Raw genomic sequence first — 20,788 nt, forward strand, 5'->3', positions numbered from 1 at the left:
GATATCATCAGGAATGTCTCAACACCAACCAGCAGAAGAATCCCTAGGCTTTTGCAAGTCTCTAAGCAAAGTAGCATGGGCAGGAGCCCCTTGCAACTTCCTCTCCATTTAAAATCAAGTCTCCCACTTTTGCATACCCCTTCCCTCCCTAACTGCCTTCTATATAAAACATTCCTTGGGTGTAGCCACCCTTGTTCCATCTGTTTTAAGACATTCTGTGGCCTCCGGTGACCTCCCCTCACCCCACCGCCCCCACAGACAGACTGGGAAGTCAGGAAATTGAGTTGCAATACAACTTTCCAAGTGATAGGATTGGGAAAGCCAATTAAGGTATCCATTTCCTGCCATAATAGTTAGTGCTGGAGTCAGACGAGACCACAGATAGTGAATATAGGCAGGTGGGGGACATATAGGTAGTGTAGGACCTTACATAGCTGTATAAATCAAAAAAGACTAAAGCCAGCACTAGGAGTTTACCAGTATGCAACAGAATCTGGCCTAAAAGCTCTACCACTGTGTAGTTTTGGGCAAGTCACTTCACTTCTCTGTGCCTCAGTTTCGCCACCTGTAAAATGAGGGACAATAGTACTTATATAGGTATCTCTCAGGAGGTTTGGGGATTAGTTAGTTAATATTTTGTAAATGAAATATTATTTTAAGTCAATGTCCGTGAAGGTGGTATTCCATCTTCCATATGCATTATTCCAGTAATAATCGTTGTTATAGGTTATTAAAACCTAGAGGCAAAAGCCTACAGGCAAAGATGTCAAATATTAACACAACACTCACCATGGGTCAGCAAGTACCCTCCCTTCTATGTTCACAGTTACCCACACCTACCCAGGAATAACCACAATTCTTAACTGCAAAATGATGATTTAGTTAATGAACCTGCACTTTGAACACATAATACCCTCCTCACAGAATCTGCACCTCCTGTGTGATTTGAAATAATTTGTCAATGTAGAAGAGAGCGAAGATCAAGAGTCAGTAAACAGTCAAAAGGTTTTCTGATGATGAATAATAACCTTTGAAGTGGTCTACTACAATATTCCTGGAATTTCAAGAATGAACTCTGAAAAAAGCCAGACTGGCTTTATTCAGTGGCAATAAAAGTCAGCTAATTTGGTACCAAGTACCACAGGATATTATTGTTTATGTACGGGCTTTATCTCATGGTTTAGGGAAAATCTGCCAAGTTCCACAAGTTATTTCCTTATTAAAGAGTGTTCAGAGAGGCACAGAATTGGTGTTTAATTCTCTAACTTTGTTTCCAGGCAGATGAAAATGTCATCCTTCGAAAACATGCTTAAGTACTGAATAGATTCATTAGCCTTTCGCACTTGATGTTAATTTGATGACACACATATTTAATGGACATCAAATTATCATTGAATGAAGTATTTGACAATGGGTTCATTCATCCATTATAGTGACTAAGAAAAGGACTTTATATTAAAATGGTTTAAAAATGCAAAGAAGCATCTCAAGGGCTGATTCATTTACATTTTAAAAAAACACTGATTATGATATCCATTTGTTCCTGTTTTTTTCTCAAAAAATAATCAAAACACATTTGTGCATTGCCGCTCCATTGGGTGGCCCTTGAAGAATCACAGTGCATAAATTATAGAGAAGGCTTTTTCACCGTAAACGCAGGGCCATGCAAATCATCATGCTCTCCCTTTAATCCCTAAAGCTAAGGAGAGCTACAAACATTTTAAATGTGCAAGAATTGTTACTTTTATTTTTACTTAACTGCAGTGTTGAGTGTCAATTTCTATCACTCCTCTGGCTCCATGCAATGAATTTCTGTGAAAGAAGGTTTCAGAGTAACAGCCGTGTTAGTCTGTATTCGCAAAAAGAAAAGGAGGACTTGTGGCACCTTAGAGACTAACCAATTTATTAGAGCATAAGCTGTAGCTCACGAAAGCTCATGCTCTAATAAATTGGTTAGTCTCTAAGGTGCCACAAGTCCTCCTTTTCTTTTTGTGAAAGAAGGGCATTTGTAGCTTGTTGCTAATTGTAGTTACACACATACCTGTGAGACATGAAATGGACTAATGAACACTGACTGTTCTAAAAGAGAGTACTTGAGAGCTTAGGCACTCATTTGCTTAAACAAACTGAAGTGGTTATCCAACTGCAATTTTTGTCAGTCAGAATTCACTTGGATCATTCTTGTTATCAAGTTGACAGTCCAAGTAATACCACTGTGCAACAGAAACATCTTCATGGATTTACATGTTTATGGTTACACAGCTATGTTAACATGAATTTGCTAAACCTTTAGACACACTATAAGAAAACCTATGCAGAGCTGATGTTTTATTAATGTAGGAAAAATTCAGGGCTTGAACAATTTGATTTTGTTTAATTGTTTGTATTCAAACATTCTATCACACAACCCTGTTAAAAGCTGTATGGTGCATTCAAGCAATAAATAAGCCCCACATGCACACAGTAATCTGGTTACTAGGATATTGTTAGTTTTTGCTACCTATAGCTCCTGATCAGGTTAATGATGAAATAACATGAATGCATGAATGACATTAATCAACAAAAATGTTGGTTTAAAAAAAGCCCAAACAATACAACACAATATTGGGGGATTTAAAACCAAAAGTAAATTGGTTGTATCCAGAGTCCACTGATTTTTTTAGTGCACTAGTGTCAGTATGAGAGTTAAAATCGGGAAGCTCTGAAGCACTAGCAAATTTATGCCTTTCATATTTGCTTTGACTTGGAGCTCTCCAACTGCAGTATCAAATATTTCAGGAAAAAAAAGACTAGACATCAAAATAGCTTTGATTGTTAGGCTTCATTTGACTGAAGTGATCTGTCATTACAATTCAAATTTATATACTCACTGCATATTTTTTGGTAAAAGCATTCCTAAAAGTATCCTGTTGCTTAACAGTATTTAAATTTGCATACTCTACCACTCTATCACATGCTGCAGCTACCTTGTGACTTAGTGATCATGCAAATTGAAAATGCTTTTAATTTTGATTGTTTTAATTTGTATCTTTAAGTTTGTAGGCAATGCTGCTGTCTTCCGAGACATGAGAAATGTGTTTATCCCAGTGTTCAGGAAGTGAACTATTACCTCAAAATAGTTACCCTAAAATTAAAGAGCTTAACATTATCAACACAAAAGAACTAGCCTCTTTCCTTGCTTATTCAAAGAAAACAATTTCTACAGTTAGAGGGACATTACTAGTATAATCAGGAATTGAGACTTTTAGCACCTGAAGAAAAGGTGACAATTCGGTTTATGTTTTGGCCAAAGGCCCATTTGAAGTAAAACCGTGTCCTACATCTTTTAGACTTGCAGGTCTCTCCATTTATAAAAACTATAACACTGCCGGCTATCTACTCTTTGTATGATATTTATATAGCTGTCAGTTCTCAAATAAATGGTGCCATTGAGATCAAAACCGTGCTTGTCACAGTATATAAAGGAAAGGAATGCTGGGACTTTTCTCATCTGTACATACATTAGCTACGGACTGTGTTACACAAAAGGTACATATGAATTAACTTTCACAATATCTTTTTCCATATTTTGGGGGGATGTGTATTGCATTTGGAGAAATAGTACGTCAGTTACCACAAGAGTAACTAGACAAGCTGCTCTGTAGTGGGTAGAAGGAGTTTAGATTTTGGCCATCACAGTGTAATCAGGGCTCTAAAACCTTTACAACAGCGAAAATAAATTAAGGCTTGTTTCTGTCACTGGCTGATTCTGGGAGTTATACTCCTGCAGACATTAAGATGTTCAGCTCTTCAGATAGCAGACAGTGGATATGTGCATGCACAAGCAGATGTGTTCCATGTGTGCTGAACAGGGCTAATGTGCACAGGTACAAGACAGTGGAGCAATGCAGAGACCACATCCTGGAAAGTATAAAGTGTAAAGAAAGAACGAAAGAACGAACGAACGAAAAAATGATAGCTAGACAGATTGATCTATCTTATGAGCCTACAAAAACAGGCCAATCTGCAAGACTACGAAGTGCAAGTTTGACATGGATACATACAGGCCTTGCAGAATCTTTGCTTACTAATGTTTGTAGTTGCAAACAATAACCATCCTCTTGAATCGTAAATCAAATTATTTTTGTTTATTAAATGCACATTTGAGCACCTTGCTTTAAAGTATTAACAACTGTGACAAAGTTCCTCCTCTACCTTGGTGGGTCTTGTGCTTATTGGCAGATTTGCTCGCCTTGGAGCTTCACGGTACCCCGCAGTTTGGCCATTTTCGTGAACCCACAGTCCAGGTCAACTCCTCCTGTGTCTGACCAAGAGTTGGGAAGTTTGGGGGGAACCCGGGCCCGCCCTCTACTCCGGGTTCCAGCCCAGGGCCAAGTGGAATGCAGCTGACTAGAGTGCCTCCTGGAACAGCTGTGCGACAGCTTCAACTCCCTGGGCTACTTCCCCATTGCCTCCTCCCAACCCCTTCTTTATTCTCACCATAGGACCTTCCTCCTGGTGTCTGATAATGCTTGTACTCCTCAGTCCTCCAACAGTATGCGTTCTCATTCTCAGCTCCTAGTACCTCTTGCTCCCAGCTCCTCACACGCACACCACAAACTGAAGTGAGCTCCTTTTTAAACTCAGGTGCCCCTGATTAGCCTGCCTTAATTGATTCTAGCAGCTTCTTGATTGGCTGCAGGTGTTGTAATCAGCCTGTCTGTCTTAATTGTCTCCAGAAGGTTCCTGATTGTTCTGGAACCTTCCCTGTTACCTTACTCAGGGAAAAGGGACCTACTTAACCTGGGGCTAATATATCTGCCTTCTATTACTCTCCTGTAGCCATCTGGCTTGACCCTGTCACACAACATTTGACTGAAAAGAGAACTAGGAAAAAGGTCAAAGTGCAAGAAAGAGGAATGATGAGTTACGTCTTCTGATGTGAGAATTTTCAGATATGACCAAATCTTGTCCTGGTATATACAGTAGGGGTTCCTATTGAAGCCTTTGGCACCACAGTGTGGTTTCAGTGGTGTAAACAAAGGGAGAGATTTGACTCTTACTTCAAATTCCTGTGCCCAGTGCTCATCCTGAATAACTTGTCTAGATCTTGGGAAACTCCACAGTTCCAAGCTGGAGAGGAATCCTTCTCACTAGGCAGTGAAGCAGCACAGTAGAACAGGCTTTGGGCAACCTCTTTCTGCAATTCAAGGCTTAACAGAACTACAGAAGTTCCACTATGTCAGGAGCCCTCTGCATCTAGGGCCTTAGAGCCTGATTCTTCAAGGTGCTAAAAGCCTACCAACAAATGCTCAGCACCTTGCAGACTCAGGCCCACTGTGTCTGTTTTGGGATTTCAGCCAAACAAGAAATGCAAATAACTTCAAAATAAAGAAAGAACAAATGCTTTCTGGAAAAAACAACAATCACCCCACACATTCTTTTCTACACAAAGGTTTTTTTTTCTTCTAAATTGAATATTTACTTTTTAGGTGTTTTTACTTGTTGATACTGAGTCACATGCTACCATGAAGTCAAACCAAGTTCAGTGGGATTTTTTAAATAAGATAGACAATGCATATCCCAGTTCCCAAGGAAAATTCCACAATAAAACTGTGGAACACCCATGTAACACTTTTCCCCACTGTAAACAGAGGCCTGTGATTAAAGTCTGGGCTCCCATGGTTTTGATGCATACAAGTATGCATTACACATACTGTCTCAGCAGGCACTCATTATGCAGTCACACCATAGAAAAAAATAAATGCTTCACTGAACAAAGAAAGGGAGAGATTTTTCACTAGCTCTATGGAAAGGCATTAACAATTTAGACTAGAAAAGAGGAATCTGGATTATTGCATTCCCTGTTTTAGCTCTCATTTGGGAATATTTACTGATAAACTAAAATAGTCTTTTAGGAGAAAAACCATTCAGCGGAAGTTTTAAACTTCATGAATTACTAGCCACTGACAGTAACTACACAGGTGTTTAAAATAAGTAGGTAATGAAAAACCTGAGTAAATTATTAATTCAAGTTAAGCCACAAATAATAACCTATCCTTTAATATTTTGGTGGTAAAATGATAAATGTTCAGTTACTCCAGACAGTTACTAAAAGCCAGAGTTGATCCAGGAGACACGGTCTGGTGCTTTGCAATATGTTGAACTATGCAGTGATGTAAATTAACCCATTGCTTTCAAAGACTGGACACAAAGAGATGTTACTTCACTGTGAACAATTATTATTATTAAAGAAATAATATATAACTCCTTGGTTCCATCCTCCATCCTTTTTCCAAAGCATACCATACACACCTTCCATCAGTCATCGACACCATGCGCCAATTCCGTGGGAGAGCACTGTCCAGCTACTGGCTGTGTTCCATGTTGTTGTATTCTGCCTTTAAAGTAATTTTATGTGTCTCCTTCACCCTCTTATCTTTGACACCCATAACTGGAAAACTTTACCTAAGATGGTGGTAACTGGCAAGATAGCTAAGCTAGCTACAGCAATTGTGCGGTCACCATGCTACGTGAACATTCTTACCTATTTAGTGTCACCATATCAGCAACAGTCTGGAGAAGACAGAAATAGATGGGCTAGTTACAAGATATAGCAAGGCTTCTGGGGAGAAGGGGTGCTAGAGAATGACAACCTTACAAAAGCTTTTTATAAAGGACATTATCAAGATTAACTCTAGTAAGGGCCATATTTCGCAGTCTCGTATCTGTGCATAGTCCCCATTGATACAAATAGGTGTTGTGCATTTATACCTGAGGGCAGAATTTGGTCCTAAGAATGCAAAGGGAGATTACATATTTGAATTAATGAGGTATGTAATGCATGTCAAAAAGCAATTGCATAGAAAATAATATTTGGATAGTTTAAGTATTATCTGCAGCAGTTTTTATACAAATTCTCAAATTAGACTCTGCGCATTAAACAACAATAAACGTTGAGAACATATTCATTCATGCGGTTCAGTGCAAGGAACAACATAAATAGCATGCGGGCTGGGTGGCATTTCTCTGTTCCCAAAGGCAATGCAAAGAGCATCAAAATAACAGTGCAAAAAGGAAACGTATTGGCGTGAAGAATTAAAGGTGGTGGGGAGTTCAGTGTTAAGGACTGGGGCTAATGCTATAGCCTAAGCCTGAAAGGTGTACAGACATTTATCAGAAGAGAATTTTTAAAGAGCATTTTATCGCATAATCAAGTTATCTTAATACGCTTTCTGAAGTGAAGAGCCAGAAAGTGGTAGTGCAGTGGTGTTGGCAAATGCAGCAGGCATTTAACAATAGGTCACGTGCAGCTTTGGACACTGGAAGTGCATTTCTGGAAGAGAAAAAGTTGTCCAGGACACCTGGATTATAATCTACTCTTTATGAATGTGCCATGGGATCTTCCACTTTCATCTCAACAGCTGCTACCGACAGATAGACTGAAACTCAGATAATTATCTCATCAAAAGTATGGCAGAAGGCACTGCACAGCAATGTCATTACTGGGCAGGAGGACAAGTCCTGACGGGGGATTGGAACCCATGAACTTCTGAAAGAAGTGAGAAGTGCTGCCTTCTGAGGCATAATGTCACTAAATTTCCTTTCCCTGACCCCACCAGGAGGAAGTGGCATAGGGATATCTTCCACATCAAAAACAGAATCTTGGCAGCTTCTCATTTTATCCGTCTTTAACCACACTGCCCTGGGATACAGGCACCTTCCTTTGGTCAAGGAGATTTGGCAAAATCTCCCTTAGAAAGAGTCCTTGTTTGAGCATTGCTCACCCCTTAAAAATCATTGACCAGTACTTTTTTTACACAGTAAATGTCTGTCTGTTCTACACAATCACAAAAAATCTGTTTAAGGGTGTTTTTCCTACCAGGGTTTGGTACTTAGAAGCCAAGTTGAAAGCACCTTATAAATACTTAGAAGGACAAATATCGCTTAACAATACTGAACTGCTGCTGTCCAATGGCCCTGTATATGTATTATTGCTGGTTACCACCTATATCAATTATGGGAATTAGGAATAAGCAGTTAGGGCAGCAGAATGAACATTTGAACTTAATCTGAATCTGTATGTCTTACTCTGACATATATATAATATCTATTCACCCACATTATTTTATTGTAGGGCTAAAAAAAGAATGAGGCATTTAAATGGATAACAACAGCATCCATAGTGTGTTTAGAAAGGATAAACATTTATAAAGGGTGTAAACCCTCATTCAGGGCATAAACTAACCACTAATTGCCTGGGTTAGGAAAAAAACTTCTCCTTTTAGTTAGTTGTTCCTCTAAAGCATACTGAATACTGACTACTGCTGGAGACAGGATACCAGACTAGACAAACTACTGATTTTATCTACCATATGGCAATTCCTGTGTCCAGCATACACACACACACTTTATCAGATATGTACTAGACTTAGACAGGCATGGTGGTAACCCTTCACACACCACACTAAAGGTCCAACATTTCTCAAACTATCAATGCTATACTGAGTGCTATATACAACTGGAGAGAAGCTTGGAATCTCCCCTTTCCAAAGGGATGCAACACATGCATCTAGCCCACAAAATATCAAGCCTTCATCTCATTACATTATGAGGACAAGAAAAGCTATTTTTAGAGTTTTCTAAAATGTATTAGTTATAATTTCCTCTCCGTCTGAGGCTCATAAATTGTACTAAAGCCACCTGCCTTTGCAGGCAGAGGGATGTGAAAAATAGTACTAATAATATTTCTAAAAATTCTCAAGCATTTCTAAAGAAGTCTCTTTTTTTTTTCCTGTAAAACCATACAGGGAACATACAGAATACATGGTAGTGGTGGGCAGTGTTAATGCTTTGTTGGTGCTCCTTTCGCATGACCTACATAATTTGTGTCCCAAACTCATGCCATAAAATCTTTATACAACTCCATCAGGGATTATATGTGTGAGCGTGTAAGTATACATCTGCTTGCACTGCTCAACATCTTGAGCCATTCTCTCCAGGATCCATAATGCCCCATAAATGGACTTCTGAAAAAAAGAAATAGCTGTGTCTAGCAATTAGAAAACAGGTGCCAAGACACCTCTGGTTCTTCACTCTTGTGAGTGAAAAAATATTGACAAGTTGTCCATTGAAGCATTTTAAATAATATTGCTCTCTTTTAGGGCATCATTTATTCCAATCCTGGCTTAAACCATAATCTCTTTCATTGCCTCAGTTGCACTGCCTTGTCTGATAATATTTATCTTGAATATTTTACTCAAAAATCTATTTTATCGCTGTAATATAATTTTAAACCTCTATCTAAGTACTGTCAAATGGAAAGAAGATAATGAAATTACTAGTGTGTTGCAAGGTGATTAAATTTACACAATGACTGTGGCTTTGATTAAATGCCAGGAGTGGAGGGGAACCTGTAATAATACAAAATCCTCTACATTATACTGTACTTTTCATTGGCTATGTACGTTATACTCAGAATTACAGTTTGTCTTTCCAACAGTTATATTTTCTCTCACTGAAAACATGGACCAGGTAGAGAGCACATACTTTATTCTGTGGATCCTTTCAGTATTATCTCATGATGTTGGCTTTCAGAATGAATTTTGAGAAAAAAATTAAACAGAAGCAACAGCTTTACAAATGTTTTTTGGTTTCCAAAAATAGGATAGCAGATTTCTAGAATTCACAAGACCTGATCCATGGCCACACTTTTTTCTTTATTAGGGTGTTGTCTAGCATTTTGTTAAGCACAATGTTTTCAAAGAGTTTCTGTTTACTAATTATAGAAAATACTTCGAAGCCCTCAAGTTACTGGGGGGAGTGTGTGGGGGGGAATATCAAAAGAAAATAAACAAACAAAACACTCCCCCCACCACCATCACCGCACACAGTGAGAATAGCAAATCCAGCACTAATTTACAGAATATTTTTAATATTAGACTGAATGCAAGTACTGTACCTCTAAAGAATTATGTTCATTTCCTCCCTGTCTTATCTCTATTCCATTACTGCATTACCAAACAAAACATGAAGCCTTTAAAATAAAAGATTACGTACTTGCTAGTAAAAATGTACATTTTATTACTGAAATAACACACACTGAACAGCTGTTTATCAGTCATATTAAGCATCTGAAATATATTTGTACTAATTAGTCATGTTTTACCCATGTTTGTTTAAATATTTCACAAAGTTCAAAACTACTTAAGAAGTTAACTGCTTAAAAAAGTATTCATAAAATCCATTCTTACCACTTTGAAATGAAACTGGAAGAGAAAGGAACGTAGCATCAGCATATTATTCATGGAGTCTAGGCTGCTTTATTCACTGTGAAAGTAGTAATTTCCCTGCCATGTTTGAAGAACAGGTCTTCATTATATGCACTCCTATCAATACACAGCCTACATACCGCACGGTGCCTTGGATAGATTCCCATCAAAACAAACTCTGTTAATGCTCTACAGGTTTTTCAAGGTAACATCACATCTATTCCTCAACTTGAGACGTCCTACTGTTCAGTTTCATACATTCAACAATTTACTGTGGGTCATTTACAAAGATCAAAGGTAGCTGTACCATGCCAACAACCACTGCATTTTACATTAACTGAAACCCGAAATCTGGCACAAGTGCATTATTAGTAAACTGTAAGTTAAACTATTAGTAGTGCTAAGACAACATCAAATAGATTCTAAGCATTTCTCTGTCCATCCAAATATACGCAAAAGCAATTAATCTGTCTACTTGCAACTAAAGCCACATAGGTCTCTCTTTAAAGACCTTTGGGTGACAACAGAACATTTTGAAACAACAAGGCTAACCAAGTTGTCTTTTCCAGCATAAAGCAAGTACTGTTAGAGAACTGGTCACAGCTCAATCTCTCGTAAACCCATGTGATAGACATAATGGGAAAATACAAGACAGAATAATAAAGAAGAAATACTGGAGCTTTATAGGACATTGAAGATATTTTTCAGAAGTTTTAAAATCAGTTTTGTCCTTTGTGATCGTTATAACAACCCTCTGGAATCCTGAAAGTGAATTGTTTGGGAGCTGAACGTTTTCCCTCAAATAATGGCTTGGGTGAGGAAAGGAGAGAGCATGAGTAAGGAAGAGAGAGGAGATTGGTGAGAGGATTTTAGGGGTATTTGGGGTAGAGAGAGGAGGGAGATATTGAGGGAATGGGAAGACTCCTTTTCAGGCAAAAGGGAAATTCCCTTCTGATTGGCTCCCTGTCCAGTTCTCCTGCCTTCAGGGGAAGTGCAGCCAATTAAAGCTCTCTGCAGGTGCTGAGTACTTCCAGATCTCTCACTTTGTGGAGCAGTCAGTACTTCTACATCTCTCTGCTACAGAAGCTCTGTTGGCCCTTTGATCAGAGAGCCTCTGGCCTGGAAGGGGGTTAAGATGCTCACAACGGCAGCCCTCTGATTGGCTTTGAGGTAGGGTTGAAGAGCTTCTAGTCATGGGGGAAGTAAATAAAGGCCTCCTGATGGCAGCCCCACAGACAGGTCTGAAAACACAGTCTAACTCTAAGTAAGGTGTTTTACATGTTAGAATGTGTCTATACTGCAAAGAAAAACCCACAGCTGGACCATGCCAGCCGACTCAGGCTCTGTGAAAAGAAAAGGAGTACTTGTGGCACCTTAAAGACTAACCAATTTATTTGAGCATAAGCTTTCGTGAGCTACAGTTCACTTCATCGGATGCATAATGTGGAAAGTGTAGAAGATCTTTTTATATACACAAAGCATGAAAAAATACTTCCCCCCACCCCACTCTCCTGCTGGTAATAGCTTATCTAAAGTGATCACTCTCCTTACAAAGTGTATGATAATCAAGGTGGGCCATTTCCAGCACAAATCCAGGGTTTAACAAGAACGTCTGGGAGGGGGGGTAGGAAAAAACAAGGGGAAATAGGTTACCTTGCATAATGACTACGCCACTCCCAGTCTCTATTCAAGCCTAAGTTAATTGTATCCAATTTGCAAATGAATTCCAATTCAACAGTTTCTCGCTGGAGTCTGGTTTTGAAGTTTTTTTGTTGTAATATCGCAACTTTCATGTCTGTAATCACGTGACCAGAGAGATTGAAGTGTTCTCTGACTGGTTTATGAATGTTATAATTCTTGACATCTGATTTGTGTCCATTTATTCTTTTATGTAGAGACTGTCCAGTTTGACCAATGTACATGGCAGAGGGGCATTGCTGGCACATGATGGCATATATCACATTGGTGGATGTGCAGATGAACGAGCCTCTGATAGCGTGGCTGATGTTATTAGGCCCTGTGATGGTGTCCCCTGAATAGACATGTGGGCACAGTTGGCAACGGGCTTTGTTGCAAGGATAGGTTCCTGGGTTAGTGGTTCTGTTGTGTGGTATGTGGTTGCTGGTGAGTATTTGCTTCAGGTTGTGGGGCTGTCTGTAGGCAAGGACTGGCCTGTCTCCCAAGATTTGTGAGAGTGTTGGGTCATCCTTCAGGATAGGTTGTAGATCCTTAATAATGCGTTGGAGGGGTTTTAGTTGGGGGCTGAAGGTGACGGCTAGTGGCGTTCTGTTATTTTCTTTGTTAGGCCTGTCCTGTAGTAGGTGACTTCTGGGAACTCTTCTGGCTCTATCAATCTGTTTCTTCACTTCCACAGGTGGGTATTGTAGTTGTAAGAATGCTTGATAGAGATCTTGTAGGTGTTTGTCTCTGTCTGAGGGGTTGGAGCAAATGCGGTTATATTGCAGAGCTTGGCTGTAGACAATGGATCGTGTGGTGTGGTCAGGGTGAAAGCTGGAGGCATGTAGGTAGAAATAGCGGTCAGTAGGTTTCCGGGATAGGGTGGTGTTTATGTGACCATCGTTTATTAGCACTGTAGTGTCCAGGAAGTGGATCTCTTGTGTGGACTGGACCAGGCTGAGGTTGATGGTGGGATGGAAATTGTTGAAATCATGGTGGAATTCCTCAAGGGCTTCTTTTCCATGGGTCCAGATGATGAAGATGTCATCAATATAGCACAAGTAGAGTAGGGGCATTAGGGGACGAGAGCTGAGGAAGCATTGTTTTAAGTCAGCCATAAAAATGTTGGCATACTGTGGGGTCATGCGGGTACCCATAGCAGTGCCGCTGATTTGAAGGTATACATTGTCCCCAAATGTAAAATAGTATGGGTAAGGATAAAGTCACAAAGTTCAGCCACCAGGTTAGCCGTGACATTATCGGGGATAGTGTTCTTGATGGCTTGTAGTCCATCTTTGTGTGGAATGTTGGTGTAGAGGGCTTCTACATCCATAGTGGCCAGTATGGTGTTATCAGGAAGATCACCGATGGATTGTAGTTTCCTCAGGAAGTCAGTGGTGTCTCGAAGGTAGCTGAGAGTGCTGGTAGCGTAGGGCCTGAGGAGGGAGTCTACATAGCCAGACAATCCTGCTGTCAGGGTGCCAATGCCTGAGATGATGGGGCGTCCAGGATTTCCAGGTTTATGGATCTTGGGTAGTAGATAGAATATCCCAGGTAGGGGTTCTAGGGGTGTGTCTGTGCGGATTTGATCTTGTGCTTTTTCAGGGAGTTTCTTGAGCAAATGCTGTAGTTTCTTTTGGTAACTCTCAGTGGGATCAGAGGGTAATGGCTTGTAGAAAGTGGTGTTGGAGAGCTGCCGAGCAGTCTCTTGTTCATATTCCGACCTATTCATGATGACAACAGCACCTCCTTTGTCAGCCTTTTTGATTATGATGTCAGAGTTGTTTCTGAGGCTGTGGATGGCATTGTGTTCCGCACGGCTGAGGTTGTGGGGCAAGTGATACTGCTTTTCCACAATTTCAGCCTGTGCACGTCGGCAGAAGCACTCTATTTAGAAGTCCAGTCTGCTGTCTCGACCTTCAGGAGGAGTCCACCTAGAATCCTTCTTTTTATAGTGTTGGTAGGGAGGTCTCCGTGGATTAGTATGTTGTTCAGAGATGTGTTGGAAATATTCCTTGAGTCGGAGACGTCGAAAATAGGATTCTAGGTCACCACAGAACTGTATCATGTTCATGGGGGTGGCGGGGCAGAAGGAGAGGCCCCGAGATAGGACAGCTGCTTCTGCTGGGCTAAGAATATAGTTGGATAGGTTAACAATATTGCTGGGTGGGTTGAGGGGACCATTGCTGTGGCCCCTTGTGGCATGTAGTAGTTTAGAAAGTTTAGTGTTCAGGTTGCAGGGTTGTTTCACTTCTGGGCTCAGGCTGGAGCCTGGGCTCTGTGACCCTGCTTATGAGAATGTCATGTGGGACTGTGTCAAAAGCTTTACCAAAACCAAGATATATCATGTCTACAACTTCCCCCCATGTCCACTAGGCCAGTAACCCTATCAAAGAAAGAAATTAGGCTGGTTTGACATGATTTGTTCTTGACCCTATTATCCTCTAGGTGTTTACAAACTGATTACTGAAAAATTTGTTCCAGTACCTCTCCAGGTATCCAAGTTTGGGGATAATTCTCTGTGTTCTCTTTGTTCCCTCTGTCCACTATGTTTGCCCTTCTCCATTCCTCTGGGACTTCACCCGTCCTCCATGAGTTCTCTAAGATAACTGCTAACAATACCAAGATTGTTTTAGCTAGTTCCTTAAATATCCAAGGATGTATTTCATCAGGCCCTGCTGACTTGAATACATGTAACTTATCTAAATATTCTTTAACTTGTTCTTTCCCTGTTTTGGCTTGTTTTTCTTCCTCCTAGTTAATATTAATTTTACTGAATATCTAGTTACAATTTACCTTTTTAGTATAGACTTAGGGAAAATAGGCATTAAACACCTCAGACTTTTTGATGTAGTCAATTATTAACTCTCCTTTCATGCTAAGTAGAGGACCTACACTTGCCTTAATCTTTTTCTTGCTCCTAACGTATTTATAGAACTTTTTATAGCCTTTTCTGTCCCTTGCTAAATGTAGCTCATTTTGTGCCTTTGCATTTCTGATTTTGTCCGTTCCTGCTTGTGCTATTCTTTTGTACTCATCATTAAGTTAAAAATAGAATAAAATAAAATAGAATAAAAAATAAAAAAAATATTTAGTGGAATAATACAGGGTTCTCTTCAGAGTGCAAAAGTATACAGCATTTTCATTAACAGCTTAGCAGACACTACTGTATGTTGATTGAATCTTTGGATGATACAAGATTTGACTGGATTGCAAACACTGGAAGATACGCTCACAATAAAACTCAGTATGTTACAATGGGCTATATAAGTATGAATAACCAAATGGACATACAAGCACAGGGGTGCTACCTGGATGACGGCCATATATGTAGATACAGATAGAATATATTGGGGAAATGGTAGCTAGCCAATGAAACAGAAAAAGATCTGGGAGCTCACGGTGCCTAGATACCATAGCAATAGGTGCCAGATAAATATTTTGAATAGACTATATGAGTTGAATACAACTCAATAATGCCCTTCCCCCCTGCTTTTCATCCACCCTGCACTCAAATGAAATGCAATACTGAGTTATATTGATAGGTATACCATGTGTAAAATGAAGAAAGTAATTGTCCTGCTCTGTTTTGCACTGCTTAGATCTCCACTGTAATACTACATGTAATACTGGGCACCACATTTTTAAAATGGAAAGCTTAGAAAGCTCATATTCTAGATAAAGGAAGATCAAGGAAAGAAGATACTAGTATCTAAGGTCTACAAAGGTGTGATGGAGCTGTATAGAGGACAGATTTTCAGTTTAGTCAACAGGAAACAGCACAAGGATGGGTTTAAGCTACAGCAGGGAAAAATTAAGTTAACAATTGTGAAAAACCTGATAACTCTAAATTGCCAAGCATGCTTTTGGACTATATAAATAATATATAATAGAAGAAGAAGAAGAAGAAAAAGAATTAGGTGAAGAAAAATCTGAGAATCACATTCCCAGGAGATGTTCAAGGCTAAATGGAGCTTCCACTGCTCAGGTTAGTTTAGGAATGATGCAGGTAGATGTTTCTGGTTTGCATTAGAGGATATTCATGGCTCAAGAAAAGTTAAAATGTATGATATCCAAATGTGCTGGTGATACCTAAACTAAAGATGTAGCAACTAATGAGGAACCATCAAACTTTATTCAGATCTGGATCTCTCAGGTCAGCAGGTGGATAATGCAGTTAGTACAAAAAAATGCAGTATAGGTTTAGGAACAATGAACTAAAATAGTGAATAATGATTAAAAGGGAAGAGTCATGCAGAATTCTGAACAGGAAAAGGGATTTAAAGGCTATTGTGGAAAAATCCTTGAAATCATTAGCCTAGCATATGTCTGCATTTCAAAAAGCAAACAGGATACTGAGCTGCATCAACACGAGGTAACATACAAATCAAAGGTTTCAGAGTAGCAGCCGTGTTAGTCTCTATTCGCAAAACCAAAAGGAGTACTTGTGGCACCTTAGAGACTAACCAATTTATTTGAGCATAAGCTTTCGTGAGCTACAGCTCACTTCATCGGATGCAACAAATCAAATGCACTGATAATTTCATAGCAAAGAGAACTGATTAACTTGAATTCTGTCTGGTGTAATGGGTTAAGTAAGAGTCATCTTATCACAGCAAGTGTATCCTTGGCCTCCGGAGAGAATGCTACCATAAAACAGGCTAACGTTAGGCATGACTCTGTGGTCTAATATTATTTTAAAGCAAAGGCTAAGGGATTGATTGTCTTGTCAGTGGAGAAGATATATCTTTAAGGTCTATTATTTGAAATATTCAATAATGTGAAGGGGATGCATAAAGTTATTTCCAAACCTGGATGCCTAAAATTAAATCCATATTCTTCTTCTGTCCATTTGACTATGGAAATACCAATGGTGTTTTCAGACCTTCTGTCCTGATTCAAAACAGTGCACCTTCATATAAAGATATGGAATCTTGGATTTCCCCTTTCTTTTTATCTACGCCACCTTTTCCCTCCAGCTTGCCTCCCACTTCCTTCCTTTTCCAAACAACCAGTTTTATATGCCTCATTCCTGGCCAAGGCAACAGGAAATAGAGCTTCCTCTATGGCCCATACAACTCTGTGTATTAGCCTTGCTGCCTGACCTACGAGAAATTTAGGGTGCTACCTCCAGAGATATTACTCTTTACTGGACCCAAATACCAGGCACATGACATACACATTTTTTTCAGCTCTCCCATGTGACAGTGAAATGTGCTGCCATTTCTATTTGGTTTAGTATTTTTAACTCTTTTATGCTAACTCATGATCTTCCAATAGTAATAGCAGGAAATGGATTATCTCTGAGGGTCCAAAACTGAAAGAACTGAGTACCCGAGAGATGAGGGTGCTAAGCACCTCTGAGAATGTGCTCTGCACCTGCAGAATCAGGCCTTAGTTTATACTTGCTGTTACCATTAGGAAGTTAGGGACACAGAATTAAACTAAAACCCAGCACTAGGTCCAAAACTGCATCACCAGAGATCCACTTGGAACAGCTGAGGAGGTAGGGAGAAGGTCAGGGGGAGATACCTCTAAGTCATTTTTGCATTCCCTTAATCCCCAAGTTTGTCAGGTGCTGGTTTGACCCCAAAGGCAACTTAAATCAGCCTCAGTCAGCTCTCAATTCTGACATTTGTAACCACTGCAAAAGGGCTTGTGCCACATGGAAATCATAAGCCTGCATCACTTCTCTGGCTACACTCCCATCCTGGTCATATGCTGACACACCCCATAGGTAGGGTCCCTAAGGAGTGGGGAGTATGTAATGGAGAATCCCAAGAAGTATTAAAGTTGACTTCAGACCTTAAGCCAAAAGAGGATGATTAAAAAGAAAGACCTTTCTTAAAATGACTGAACTTATTTATTTTCATCTTAAACTACAAGTTGCAGCAATTTGTGATCTTAACACAATCACAAAAGAATGGGCATTTTGAAAGGGTTGGAATAGAGAAAATTCTGAAGGATATCCTGTTTTTATTTGGGAGATAAGTAGCATAAAAAGTAATGAGAGAGGCAAGGTAGGTGAAGTAATATACAATATTACAATGAAAGATATCAGTTGATTCAATTACTTATTTCATCAAGCTAGCCTGATGGCTTTGTTTTCTTTTTATGTAAATGCTCCTTCATTGTCTCTGCTTGATAACCAGGCTGGTCAGACAATCAAATATACACTCCGAGGTATAAGACAGACTGGGCTCACGTGCTGCTTGCCAAACACATTTTAAGAACATAATTCTAGCACGTATCTGTAACTTTTTGTACACACCCCATATATAAATCTAGCAAGAATATTAATTATCAGTGAATTATCAGTTTTCTAATGATGTATTATATGCCTCCTTTTGTGTATATTTCATAACAGTGTGTTAGGTGTAGTGAGTATGTCAGGCCTGATGTGAGTTGCTGACACAGAGCAGTGACCCACCCCTGACACAGTAGAATTAGCCACTGGCTACTCCACAGGCATCATTCAAAGTTTCCCTGAAACCATAAACTAAGGGGCCCTTTTCCCACTCCTTAACATCCATACTCCGCCAGCGGTTGCTTCACACCCATCTGGGTCACCCAGGTCAGTAAACAGTTCGGTCACCCACAAAGCCACGAAACCAGATCTCATACCACCGCAAGTCTGACCTGCTCCCAGCAGAGTTCTGGCTCACAGCTACCCTTACCTGTGCAAGTGTCTCTCTGCGCTTGGCAGTTTTTGTACCTGTGCCCTTGGGCTCAACTTTGTTACATCATTACAGAAAACAACATAACAAGAAAAAGATTTTCCCCACACTTCCACAGTTAGAATCCCAGAATAACCTTTAGCATCTATAATGACTCAGGCTACAGACAGAGTGAGAGGTTCCATCATACCCACAGCTGGTTGTCTGATAATGGTGTGTCTGACCAGAGGCTAAGTCCTTTCTCCTGGGTCCCATGGGCATGATTCGCCTCTCTTCTTCTATTCTAGTGGCCTGCGTTTATCCTGGCCAGCAAGCTTCTATTGCTTCAGCTCTGCCTCCTCACTCTGACACCTGGCCTTCAGGTCGATCCCTCTCTCCCCCACTAGCAGCCTTTCCACTCCAGCGTCCACAATTCTGGACCTCTCACTGTTGTTGCTGCCTCTGCTGGATAGTCGGGGGGACACTGCTTGGTTTCCTGCATTACCTCACCTACGTTGTTTTTCTCATATCCTGGGACCAACACAGCTGCAAAAACACTGCAAATAATAAAGTAATGCCCTGTACATTTCCGAAGGATCAAGAGTGAAAGCTTCTTCCTAAGGCCTGCTTTGATACCGACACAAACAAGAATGTAAAGAAAATGCTTGCAATGTACACTCCTATTGGATATCTAGGAATTAGTCAATTTCAGTAGCTAATTAACTTGTAATCTTTAAACTGCAATGTTTCCCTGTTGCTATAGTTATAGCTTCTGATAAGGGCAGAGTTCAGCAGCTACAGTACTTTCCAATAGCAATGTCAGCTATTAAAACAGCAACCTTTGTTTTCATACAGTACGAGGATAATGGGGGCAATACCAGGCACTTTCCCCCTTATTCCTCACAGAGGCAAACAACCTTGGAATCACTAGTAAGAGTCAGACCACATGGTGGTTCTGCAACTGGCACCAATAAAAACTTGCTGCTAAATCCCATGGTATTAACTTGCTGATATGAGCAGCTCCAGATCTTCAACTGGGGGCCATATGTGCAGGATGTGTTAATACTCCAAAAAAAGGTCTGTTGAACTAGCAAGTTTTGATTACTATTACAGCTGGATTTTTATGTGCCAATTAGTTTCACAAATTCAACATTTGCGCATTTAAGCAAATTCCTACATAGGGCAAACAGCTGAAGTCACATAGACAGAGCAATCGCTTTTAGTTCCACAGCTTTTTACTGCAGGACTCCTCAAAATGTCTTTTACTTGTTTTCAGAAGAGTCTATCAACTTTGAACAGGGTTTTTTTAAGCAATTCTATTGTTCACAGTTACTCCGTAAAGCAATTTGGGTCACAGACCTTATGTTTAATTGTATTGTAAGTGGCTACACCATCTTTGCTTAATGAGATTTGTCTGCACTGCTCTGTTTTATACAAAATTGGCTGGTCCCAAAAGAGTGCACTAGATGGCGGCAGGAGATTCAGGTAGCCCCTTCTGTTCATGCCTGCACATGAAGTAGCCATAATCTGGGTGTGTTGCTCTTACTCTCAATTCCCGGGACTGGACTCTCCAGGATCAGCAACAGGCCATTCTCAGTAGAACACACCCACCTCTGGAACCATAGGAGTCTCCCAGAATCCCAGTCTGGCATCATTCATGGCATAATGCAAGGTGGATTTATTTTAGTTTGTTTTTTCTTGACTGTTTCTCATTTCTTGTGGGGGGGGGGGAAATAATGAAAGGACAGTCTTGTGTGACTAAGCATTGAACTGGGATTCAATTTCCAGCTCTGCCACAGACCCCTATGTAACTTTGGACAAGTCACCTATGACCTGATTTTCCAAAGTTGCTGATCCTCCACAGCTCTTTTGAGTCTAATGGCAGCCATAGGTACTCAGCACTTCTGAAAATTAGGCCACTTCTCTTTCTGTGTCTCTTTCTCTGTAAAATGGGGAGAACATGTCCTTAAAGTGGGGTGTTGAGGATAAACGTTCATGTGCTGTTCAGATCCTAAGGTGACAGGGCTATATAAGGACTTCAACAGACAGATAATTATCATTTCCCAGTTCAATTCTAATTTCTTGTCTTTGTTTTATTGAGTTTAGTTACTCAGTCCTGACGCAATAGCTTCCTGCTGAACACTGCTAAGTGCCATTTCTGCTATAGGTTTTGTACACATCCACTTGAGGGCTGGCATAGACTAC

The 20,788-nt window shown here is 40.1% G+C and overlaps 1 protein-coding gene across 3 annotated transcripts in view; it reads right to left on the reverse strand.

Moving 5' to 3' along the window:
- MAMLD1 (mastermind like domain containing 1) overlaps nt 1–20,788 on the reverse strand; it is a 350,393-nt gene that overhangs the window by 295,882 nt on the left and 33,723 nt on the right. Inside the window, exon 1 of one of the 3 annotated variants that reach the window (XM_084639247.1) lies at nt 10,233–10,371. The exons of 1 other annotated variant lie outside the window; for it this stretch is intronic. In XM_084639247.1, the coding sequence (XP_084495373.1) occupies nt 10,233–10,286 (54 nt within the window). In that variant the 5' untranslated portion in view covers nt 10,287–10,371. Of the gene's footprint in view, nt 1–10,232; nt 10,372–20,788 lie in introns of those variants that run through there. One more of the 3 variants, XM_084639246.1, reaches the window with a different exon arrangement.

This window comes from Lepidochelys olivacea (genome assembly GCF_965140295.1).
Source record: "Lepidochelys olivacea isolate rLepOli2 genome assembly, chromosome: 9".
Lineage (NCBI taxonomy): Eukaryota > Metazoa > Chordata > Testudines > Cheloniidae > Lepidochelys > Lepidochelys olivacea.